Consider the following 12298-nt stretch of genomic DNA (forward strand, 5'->3'; position numbering starts at 1 on the left):
ACTAATCTTTTAGTATTTTACACATGTTGTATGGTAATGAATTGCCACATGAAATTTTCAGCGTCTTGTACCATCTTATTGGAGTCTAGTAAAGTATATTTATTATATTACAATTTTATTAGGTGTGTTTGACTGTGTACTTAATGTCATTGGAATCGTTCAAATACTGCTAAGAAATGAACACTTCTTATCTTTAACAATTTTTATTTTACATATTTTAGTCCTAATCATGCGAGTTAAATACTTTATAAAGTGTAGTTCACATTTTATCTTCATTCTTGTATGCAAGTGCAATAAAAATAAAAATATTGCGTGATAGTTGTATTATACGAGGTTAGTTTGCATTCTATTCTTTTAAATCACAGTATAAATAAATACTTACACTACAGTTTGATTTCTTAAATGGAATGGTGGAATCAAAAGTTTTATGTTAGGTCAAAAATCTCGTAGCACTTCCTGTGACTTTGGCTTAGTTATTATTCATAAGCATAGGTTCTATTATATTAAATATGCAAAATGTATGTAAAACGAATAGAAAGATTCTTGATAACTTAACGATAACATTTTTGACACGACTTACACTTATATACCATGAATGAAAGAAAATGCCTTAATTTGTTTGAGTTTCTCTGATAAATCAGATGGTCATAACAACTAATATCAACTTAAAACTTTAAACACAACCTGATACTATTATACACAATTAATACCCTTATAGCTATAGATTTGGTTCAGAACTGTTTTAATAGCAAATACCGTATTATATTATTTAAACTATTAAACACTAACGTATCAAGGTTTTATTACTTAATCACTACAGACCTCTTACTTGAAAAATTATAACTTATCACATTTATTTTTCAAATTATTAGCCATGGTATTGTTATGTAATCAAATTATGTATTACTGGACCTAAAACACTTCCTAAGGTAAAAATTTAACTGATAAAAAAACGTTTACTTTACAGAAAGTCAAACCCAACCATACGAAATTGTATTCATAATACAGACAAACGAATACTTAGTGACATGAATAGTGTGAAACTGATCAATGTTAATATTATTCATTGGAACCTGCAGCCTTGCCCCCCCCCAACACCCCCCCTCCCCCCATCTACATAAAGAGTTAGTCTATTTGACACGTGATTAAATACTACGCAAACCAAGCACTAAATACAAATTGAATGTTTGAAGCAGAATTATAATGTACCAATGCTGATGAAACTTTTAGACTGTTTTTATTATAATGGTGTTTTATTTGCTTCGCAGTAATTAGTAAATGCACATAAATTTACATGAAACGTTTAAAGCAGAATTCATAACGTTGTCTTTATCTGTTTTAAACAGGGTGTCCCGTAAGTAATTACAATTTAGGAATATGGTTGATGGGTCAAAATGAAAACAAGGCCAACATTTTACCCAAAAATGCCTTGCTAGTGAATTATCCGCCATTTAGGTTTGTGTGTTTTAAATTTATATAGGCCTAAAAAAAGATATTTATGATATCTTTATGAGATTTCGTAACCATTTTAAGTAAAAAAAAAAAAACTATTTCGGAAAAATAATCTTTAAAAACAGTTTTTTGTTTCAAAAATAAATTTTTTTAGAAAATTTTTTGAAATTAAATTAAAATAAAATGGCTGATTGTATAAAAAATGCCAAGGTCACTTCAATATAGCATTTGAAATTCCCTATCAAACGACACCAAGTTCAAAAACTTGCAACAAAAATAGTCGAATCCACCTCATTTTGCACCTTAGGCCCCGTTTATGCACCAAGTGCGGGAGCGGTGCGATAGCGGGCCCGCTCCCGCTGTAAATGAGTCTGTTTATGCACGAAGAGCGATAGCGGTAGCGGTTGGTCAAAGGAGAATGGAAGGGGGACACAGTCTTGCCAACTCAAACTCTGCCAAATAATTCACACAACTATTTGTCCTAAGTGCACGTGCGCGTGGGTCAAGTTGGCAACCCTGGCTTCAGCCCAAGCAACCGCTGCGATTCCTAACTACACAGCGGGCGAATTAGAAATCGCAGCGGGAGGTCAACCGCTATCGCTATCGCTCTTGGTGCATAAACAGCCCCATTTAACTCAATGGTGTTAGAAATTGCTCCCGCTGTCGCTACCGCTACCGCACTTGGTGCATAAACGGGGCCTTAAAGGCCATGTCACACCGACATCCGCCGCTCCCGCCGCGGGAGTACCGCGCGCGGATGTTTTTCCTCGAGCCATGTCACACCAAAAGTTCGCACCCGTGGCGGGAGTTTTGAGATGATTTCATTACAATTCGTTTTACCTGTTTAGTATGCCATGTAAATTTGCAGATTTTCTTAAGTAGTAAAGTGTTTAAGAAGCAATTAAATCTTAATTTATTTGTTAGGCCTAGTGTACTTTAACAAGTTTACTGTAGTTATTGTTTAAATTTAATTTAGACCTTGTGTTCGAAGTGCAAGCATATTAAATATGGTTGAGGATAAATTATATACTTCCAGTATTTTGAACGTTATATTTCGCTACACTACAAATATTTTTAAATTTTTAATTAAAAATATAAGACCATTTTAAAACTAATGTAATTATTTTGCTAAGCCTTCTATTGAAAGTTCAAGTTTACATTGATGGTACAGGTTTGGTTGTTGCAAATTTATACAGTTGATGAAACAATAAAACGTTGTTTAATACGCCGGCAATATAACAAATTTGATGGGGAACATTAAATTTTCACCGTAAACATAATTTTTGCATGGTAAACAAAAGTGTTTTTTCTGGTGATAAACATATTACGAAGGTAATACAAAACAACATATATCATCAAACAAAAGAAACATGTTGAATTTAATTTCAAACTGTATTACTTTTAAACTTGAAATAGCTTGGCCATTAGAGATGCCTATTTGCGCATGCGCTAGACAAAACTCCCGCCGCGGTACTCTCAAAAAGTCGCTCAGCAGGCGGACGTGGCGGACACTACCGCACGCCCGCGGGCGCGCGGTAGTGCGGTGTGACTTGGCACATTTGATAACATGGTGAGCGATTTTCCAAAGTTCGCTCCCGCCGCGGGAGCGAGCTCGGTGTGACTTGGCCTTAAAGCTGTGTACACTATACTATACGTACACTGTACAGTACAGTATTATAGTTTAATTATAAAGTTAAACTGAGCTTTGAGTCAATTTGTTTGAAATTTTAAAGTCAAATAAAATCAACTTTTAAAAGTCATCAAGCATTGCGTTCTCAAACGATTTGTTATTTTACTCTTTTTAACTAGTAACAATAATAAGTAATTTTATTTAACCAATTTTATGATAATTAAAAATTGGAATTGTAAGTTGCTGCTATTGATCTTTTTAATTGAAAATGTATTTGGAAAGTGTGTGTGTATGTGTATGTGTAAGTACAATAAATATGATTGAATATAATTGCTCTAGTCGTAGATTTACAAAGTAACGGAAAATGAAAATAGTGAAAGCTTATATTCTACCTGGAATAAAAAAAAACTGCAATAATAATATTTTATCTAATATCGATGATAGTTGAAATCATGAATAGCCCACTAAAATTATTGTAACACTCTGCACGAAAAATATTCTTACATTACCGGTATTCAAATTTTCATCATATTGGAGTTATTACAAATGTACAAATTATATCAGCCCCTTATGAAAACTTGCAGTTATGAAGGATGTACAACGCCAAATCGTAACTGTAATCACATAAAATTTACCGCTCTTTTACACAGTCTCTTAGTAGATTTCATAATCTCTGTCCGATAGTTCAAAAATACATATTGCCACTTTTCATTTGGCTATCAATTTATCATGATTTCTTACAGCAGGTTGAAGTTGGAAAAAAAATTCTGTTATAGCCAGTTTGTAAAAAGAAAACTTTTAATTAAAGATGTAAAACACTAGGGATGGTCCCGTTTTTCCTTGTGTTTATTCATGTTTACATGCTACCGGATAAAAATAGGGTCAGTTAAATTTTGTTTAAAAATTACTATCCAAAACCAAATTTACGTTTGATAAAAAATCCTTTCAAAATCAGTTTCAAAATCTCCATTACAAGAAATAGGCTTAGTAAATGCACTTCTGAATTTAAACTTATTTACAAACATCAACCATTGACTTATGCACTTATCTCCAGATATCCAGAAACACCCTGCGCCCTCCCCTGACGTAACCAGTGTGACCCTAGATCCCCAGGGACTTCAGGGACTCCAGGGACTGCAAGGGAAGCCAGACAGTTGTGTCGTCCAGCTTCAGCATGTCCCAGGGCCGGAGTCCCGCATTTGACATCACAGGTAAAAAAAAGTATTTTAATTAATTTGCATACTTTCTCAGTTTACAAATGATTCTTCGTCAAGTAAGCGTCTTCGATGTTTATAATACCCATGACTATTGCGTCTTCTCATGGCGACTTTGCCTGTTTTCATTCTTGCCTTAAAATAGTTTATGCTCTCTTTTCCCTAGGAATTTGGCAATTTAATACATTTAACTCTTCAAAAATTGTATTTTGGATGCAAAAACTGAGAACTTGTGGTACCTGATAGGTGATTCTACGTATCTCAGACATATTTGTTTCACGCACACTCTTATACAAAAATAAATAATCAAAACTTAAAATAAATCCTGTAATTTCAAATGTATAGTGTACGTTTTTGATCAACCATTCTACCCTATTTATAAAGCGAACTTCTAAGAATATGTTCTAAATTCACCCCTTCTATTTCCCATGCTTGCAATGTTCCAAGACGCCTATATTTTCACTACTAATCATAGCAGTAGCATTATTATTCTACCGACGGGTGAAGGTGGCAATGACAGCTTCCTAATCAACACAACAAGCAGTTAGTTGAGGAAGGACAGTTAAGTCGCCCCCTACTACTCCCACTAACTCCACGCGCTCTTGTTGCCTTTCCACTGCTTATGTAGTGAACAAACTTGATGAATTTAGAGGGAGTTACTATACAAAAGTTCCTTATGTTAACAAGATTGCAAGATTTTACGAAAGTGGTGTGAAGAAGATAGACGAAATAATCTTGAATGACTAATTTTATTTACACATGTAAAAGCCAGTAATACAACATCACTAAAAGAGTCTAAATAAACCACATTAGTTCTTACATGTTGCATTGTAGTCTTTAATGTGTAGTCAGATGACAAAGTGTGGTGTAAGAATGCTAATTATTCTCTCTCTACTCTCAGTCCAAGTTTCTTTCTTCTAGTTTGTTGTAAACGTTGTAATCTATTACGTGTAACTTGTAACAACCCAATACTGTCAGTGTCCTTGTTCCCAGGGATATCGCTTACACTGGGAAGTCTGCGGTAAACAATATTTGTTGTTTAGGAACAAGTTTTAAAAAGATCAATGAACTTTTGTACTCTTCTCGATCAAATAGTTAAAAACTATTGAAATTCAGCTGCGCTGTTAACAACTCATTCCTTTAATTTAAGTATAGGCAGGCGTGGAATGGATATTTTTAGCTGAATGTAATTGCAGGAAAAGTGTTATTACCTTTGTAGCTTTGTAACTGACGGTATTTAAGATCAGCAAACTATAAACTAGCTGCCATTCAGATTCAGCATAGTATCAAAGTATGTTTTCTCTACCGCTACAAAACATCTACATCGTGTCACCTCATCTAGGTGAAACCTCAGACACCTCATCCGCTGACAAAGTAGCCACTAAATGCGCTTGCTTTAGATTTACAATCAAGAATATTAATTTATTGTAAATTAGTTGTTTTATTTGTCAATAATGTATGAAACTAACATAATCGTTGAAGATGGTATTTTCGTTTTAATTTGCAAAGACCTTATTGCAATACACGAATTCGTGCACGTTGCCCTCGTAGTTATATAATCACTCTTGGTTAGAAACAAAAACTGTACCCTCATACTTATTTTTCAGTGTCATGAATCCACTGTTTGTGGATTTAATATTTTAGTTCAAGATAATTCAATGGTTTTGTATTTGTTTTAAATTAAGTGATTTAACTCGTTTACACGCTTTTGTAATATAATTTTGACAGTTTTTATGAAAATATATTTTAGTCGTTATCTTCCCAATTTGTGTTGCATTTGCTTAACAAACACAGTGGTTATGGCCATATTCACCCAGCTGGTGATCCGGGACCCGGGTATAATAGATGCCAATGCCAGTGATGCCACTTAAACCGATGTTTAAACCAGAGTTGAAGCGCGCGTGCGCTACCGGAAGAAGGTGTTTCTATTGTTGAACATCCGGTTGTCAATTGAACGACAAAGGCAGGGCCGACTAGATTGTTGCCATTTAAGCAGGCACTCCCTTGGTGGAGAAGAAGGCAGGCTCGGCATGGTTATGTAGACTTTTGCCACAGTATAGATAAACATGGAGATAACGTATACATAATATAAATGCGCGTACCGGTATATATATAACATACTTATATACAAACATACTCCCGACATTGTAGTCCATTGAAACATTATCAACATTAAAACACATTATAACGGACTTAAAATTTTACAATTTTATTTTCAACCGAAAAAGGTTCTTCCATTATTGACCGTTAAGTCAAATATATCACAGAAAAAACTCACACTGCAAATTCGTTTTAATAGCAATATAGAGTAGAAATGTTCTTAATGTATACATCTTTGTGCTTTCTTATAATGGGGTGATGTGAAAGTAACAACAACTTTTCTTATTTAATTAATTTTTTTTAGAAGTTAACAATTGCATGTAATCAATGGATAAACTCTATGAAAAATACTGTTAATATGTATTTTATCGAATTATAAAATGTTAAATGATTCTGCTTATTGGTTGGCTTGCTTATTATAATAATCCCTTACATCGGAGTATTAACTTTACATACTTTTACAATAAATAAATACAAAATTGATCTGTAACCAATTTAATATACCCCACCGCAGCGAACCCAAGCGAATTTCCATTTGCCTGATTTTATTTTCAATTAAATTTAATTCAATAGCATTAGGTTTAACGAGTACCTAGGTTTGCTGCTACAGGGAAGGTAATAACGTGTGTTTATTTAGTAAAAGTTTAATAGCTAAGTATAAAATAAATAATTTGCCAAGTGTGATCAAAATATATCCAAACAAATAAACAAATTACAAAAGTTTACTTATTGTCCATAACAATAACATGAGAAAGTTTTATCCGTACTAATAACTGTACAAAAACACTTCAACAATCAATATACTAATAAATTATTTGTTTTTAAGCACTTCAAAATGGTTTGGAGAGAAGTTGAGAAATTTTATGTTTTAAAGGGTCCAAAATGAGAAACCCCAATTTTTATCCCGTAAATAACTCCGTTCCCATGGTCCGATTACGCTGGTTCGCGAAGGTTTAGATGTATATACCAAAATTTCATCAAAATCGGATCATTTTTGCTGGAATCATTGTGATAACGGAAATATATACTGTCTATCAAATATATGCATGAATTTGAGTGGATAGTGTTTTTGGCCTCTTGGGACGTCAAAACGAAAAAGCAAATCGGTCCCGGGCGCAAGTCTTACCATGAGACCTACGGTAATAGCTACTTCACTATAGGGAAATTCGCTAAAACTAGGAAAACCCATGTGATGAAACTGTCGGTAAAAAGAAAACACACCGTTTCTACTCAGATTCCCGTTTTTGATGATTACATTTTTTATAATTCTTACAGTTATTTGCTATTCATTAAATACAACACGAACAATGCTTCAAAATACTTTTTTTCATAACCTTGTTCTCGGTGATAAAAAAAACGTTTTTGGTGGTACAAAAAGGATGAAAATAGTGTAAAATTCTGAATTTAATTTAATAAAAAATGTCAAAATCAGAGAACAAATAGGTGTGTCAAATTAGTAGTTCCTTTAAGTTTCATAGATTTAAAAACAAATAACAGCTAAAATCGGTTACAAAAACACATAAACATAGCGAATATTTTCATTCAACCCCCCCCCACTCCTCATCCTGATGACCTTGAATAAATCTGGTTCCTTTCCAAGGTCAGGTCCTTCACCCAAAGCCCGTCCCACAAGACAATACTCCCATTTACAATGAGCCGGTGAGAGGACTACAATGTTGCTGAATAATTTGTGAGTTTTATCATATTTAATAGGTTATTTGTGAATGATTGTTATTTCATTTTTATCATTAAGCTGTTGATTTCGCCTTGTTGTTCTATAAGTTAAATTCTGAGTTGAATTTATTTCTTATAAAACATTATATTCTTACTAAACATCATATTGATAATGTTTTATGTAACATCAGGCCCTATAAATCCTCCTAGTTTAAGTTATAGTTATGATCCTAATTAAAGTTACTTTAGAGGAATGTATTGAGAAACAATTTCTTTGATGTATTTACATTTTGACAAATATTTAGCTTGCTGCCAGATGTTAGGTATACGAGATTCTAAATTGCTTCAGGTTTTACTAATAATTTCACTTCCAGTAGCTTTAGTTTAAATGGAATTTTTCAATTACGCCTCTGGTGTTTTATGGAATTTATTGGTTCTACAAAGTACAGTTTGTTGTGTTAGAGTAGTCATGGGGAATTTCAGTTACCGTGGTAAGAAATTTTATATATGAGCAAAATAATTTGACTGAACTGTTTTTATTCATCCTGCTCTCTTACAATAGTCCAGTATATAAATAACAGACCCAGCATGATTAATTGTTGGTTACAATCGATATTATTTATTGTTTATTATTTATATTTATATTATTTATCGAATTGTGGATATTTATAGGCATGTAGTGAGGATGTGATACTCCCTGGTGTGGATTAACGTCCGCACTAGTGAGTACTACGACTATCCGCAGTACTATCCTGATAATTAAACCAATTCGTATATACCAAGGCAAAAATTTGGTTCGGATTCCACTATAAACTGTAGGTCCCTTAGTTGCCATTAGCTGTATGGGCTATTAATTAACAGCTGTATCTAATGAATGTCGGCCTTAGTCACTAACAAGACTACAAGATCGCACCACTCATCCTACACTCATCTCCATTCATACTTGGCTTAAAATACCTACTTTGTATTGTCGCCATTTCAAGTATTAACAGTATTATTTGTTCAAAAATATTACTAGACGTTAAGCCTGTTTCCAAAGTATTTTTTTCAAATCTCCCTTGGAAAATGTTTTGTATTTAAAGTAAAATTAATTGTAGGCTATGCTTGGAATACTTCCCTTTTCATTTTTAGGGAGTACACATTTTAAAACATGTTTTTGTTATGTTAAAACACATTTTTTACCGTGAATATATTTCTAATTGTTATCTCAAATCACTAACACATAATCACAGTACAAACTAGTAATCAATCAGGAATCACAAGGAAATCTAGGTTATGTTTCCTCTAAACATGATATACCAGTTTCCGGCGCGGTTTGCCAACTTCCGGTCGTAGTCAGCTGATCGTTGATCAGCTGTTTCCTTATCACACCTGTTAGGTTGGTAGTAGTGGGTGCAGCTTGATAAACAGCTGCGAATTTGTCTGTGCAAACGGAGATAGATTCATTCTGTGAGCGGCTTTACTTCGTGTAAGTGTAAGTACGCGTAACATTTATGCTAAACATTTATGTAAATTGTAGTTCTTATCTATATGAGAAATACTTGAGTACCTTTCTTGTGGTTATGATCAGTTCGCCTTTTGAAACTTAAGTTACGATAAATATTTGTGTTTTCTCAAAACAAATACAATGCAATCAAATATTTAAAATTTAACAACAGTACAGCGCGGAATTTACTATACTGAAAGGATTATTATTAATTTATTTACAGATTTTATATTAATTTTAGTTATTTGCTTGATTTGATTCTTAATTTTTCTTTTTGTTGTATAATGTAGAGAGTTATATTTTTTTGTTATTTTTATTGAGATAACTAGTTTTGGTAGAAAAATTGTTTAAATTTACATAAATATTTCTCATTTGTGTTACATCTTAAATGTCTACCTACATACTTTTGTAATTTTCCACAAATTTAGGTATATATTTAAAATGTGCGTAGCATACATTTATTTGAATTGCTATATTACGTTCTTGAAAGCAATATGGAATAGCAATAGATCTTCCTCTTTGTCCGGTATACAATTTAGACCTATCGTAATAACTTCCTGATTCGTCACATCTGTTAAACATTCACTACCAGGTGACACAAGGCGCTTTATGTAGAGGATCTTATCTTGATAACCGTCAGACAATGTGTTAGTTTGTTGCCGATCATTGTTATAAGGTCACAACAATTTCCCTTCGTAATTTCTTAGTTATTTTTATATAATTTCTAACCTTTGATCTTGATAATTGATAATTGAAATGATATTGAGTAGGGGAAAAATCTACAATATTTGCATTCTGATCGCGGCTAGTTGTGTGATTAGAGCACAACATTTATATCCAGTAGATCCGGGTCCAAATCTCCCTATTTGCCAAAAGCTTGTAGCTATATAATAATGTTGAGCTTAATTTAGCTGTAACTCCACCAATTTAAAAACCAAGGAAATGCGAACTAGTTCCCTAACCCTAAAAGTCAAGTTTTTGTCTTTAAAAACCAATAGTTCATTAATCCGATTTCTCTATTAACGGTCACCCATAAAAAAGAAGAAGAAAATAACTGATAAGGGTTGGAGTAAAGAGCGAGTAGGCCTATAATTTTTCCTGTTTTCGAAACATCTCTACATAAAGCCATATGATAATCAATAGTATTTGAAAATTATTATTCTCTTCATTCATTTCTTTTTGTGTGGACATATTCAACAAGTTTACCTACTAAAAGATTATTTGGTTTACCAATCTAGACATTTTAACATTCACTAATTCTTGTTAAGCTTTAGTTATTCCGGCGTTGATTTAATCCCACAAACTTTGTTGACGATTCCTCTCCAGTGATGCGGTACCTTCTCTGACCGTTTATCTAGATTCAATCCAAAGTAATTAATAATCTTCTTCATACTTTAAATACATCTTGTCAGTCAGTGGAACACCATTAGTACTAAACTCCTTTGACAAGCCTCAAGTCCAAAGTATTCATCACTACTACATAGTACATAGTACACACTAGTACTTGTGAGGAAGTTCCTCCAGAGCACTAGGCCTTATCAAGGGTGGTAAGGGTCGATAAGTGAAAGACTCTGGGTATCTCAAACTTCCATTTTATTCCCTGATATCCTTATCCTAACACATATGTTTATATATACAATATTATATACAGTCTTGATCCTGGGTCCGTAGTCCTCCTACCAGGCAGTGTCTCCGGGCTCGTATTCAGGGGTTGGGCAGAGGTTGGATCAAGTCTTGCTTGCGCCCTTACTGGCCCGGTGGTCTACGACACTCCTAAAAGATATCCGTGTGGGTCCGCGGTCTAGATCCTTGGCACATTCACCCCGGAATCCTCGGTCCCCTAGCTGCTGCTCTCCACTGGAGACGGTTCTGGCTTTCCAAGCACAGAAGTCAAGCTGGGCCGGTTTAATGTGCTACTGCTCTCCACTGGAGACGGTTCTGGCGTCACTTGCTCAGAAGTTAGCACTCTCTAGGCAGTCTACTCGGTCTGCAGTCCGACGTAAACTCCTTCAACACTTAGCGTATACCTATGTATATGCTTTAAAGGTGGTGGGGGACTCCAAAGTCCTCCACCTACGACTACGGACCCGCGGGCTCAACACGCCCATGCGAGGGTGTCGGTGGCTCAACACGCCCGTCCGACAGTGCTGGTGGCTCAACACGCCCGTCCAGCGGTACCCGTGGCTCAACACGCCCGTCAGGTAGCTCGCGGGCTCAACACGCCCATGCGAGGGTGTCGGTGGCTCAACACGCCCGTCCGACGGTGCCGGGGGCTCAACACGCCCGTCCAGCGTACCCGGGGCTCAGCACGCCCATCAGGTGTCTCGCGGGCTCAACACGCCCATGCGAGGGTGTCGGGGGCTCAACACGCCCGTCCGACGGTGCCCGGGGCTCAACACGCCCATCAGGCCCCACACCGGTGGCTCAGCACGCCCATCCGGCGGGGTCGGGCCCGGAGGCCCAACTGACTTCTCGGTGCCAAACACCCTGGTTAAGTACCCGCCGAATGGTACCCAAGTGGTGGGGGTGAGTACCTTACCTCCCCTTCGGAGCATCTTTCCCCTCCTTTGGAGTCATTTTGATGTCTCCGAGTACCTCTGTATCTTTAACCTAAAAATTCTCTTGGGAGTCAAAAACACTTCTTTACATACTAGTACATTGGTTTACTTGTGAAGCATTAACTGTACAGTATTTCTTATGTGATATCACATATCAGTTTAGCTGTACAGTATTTCTAACGCG

At 35.3% G+C, this 12298-nt stretch overlaps 1 protein-coding gene across 12 annotated transcripts in view; it reads left to right on the forward strand.

The window, feature by feature from the left end:
- The window catches only part of LOC129000828 (G protein-activated inward rectifier potassium channel 3-like), a 92083-nt gene that overhangs the window by 78418 nt on the left and 1367 nt on the right, over nt 1-12298 (forward strand). For all 12 annotated transcript variants that reach the window (XM_054427857.1, XM_054427869.1, XM_054427858.1 and 9 more), the window contains one exon: nt 4137-4293. In XM_054427857.1, the coding sequence (XP_054283832.1) occupies nt 4137-4285 (149 nt within the window). In that variant the 3' untranslated portion in view covers nt 4286-4293. The remainder of the gene's footprint in view (nt 1-4136; nt 4294-12298) is intronic.

This window comes from Macrosteles quadrilineatus, unplaced genomic scaffold, assembly GCF_028750875.1.
Source record: "Macrosteles quadrilineatus isolate MER2022 unplaced genomic scaffold, UCM_ALF_1.0 Scaffold_8__2_contigs__length_117827958, whole genome shotgun sequence".
Taxonomy (NCBI): domain Eukaryota; kingdom Metazoa; phylum Arthropoda; class Insecta; order Hemiptera; family Cicadellidae; genus Macrosteles; species Macrosteles quadrilineatus.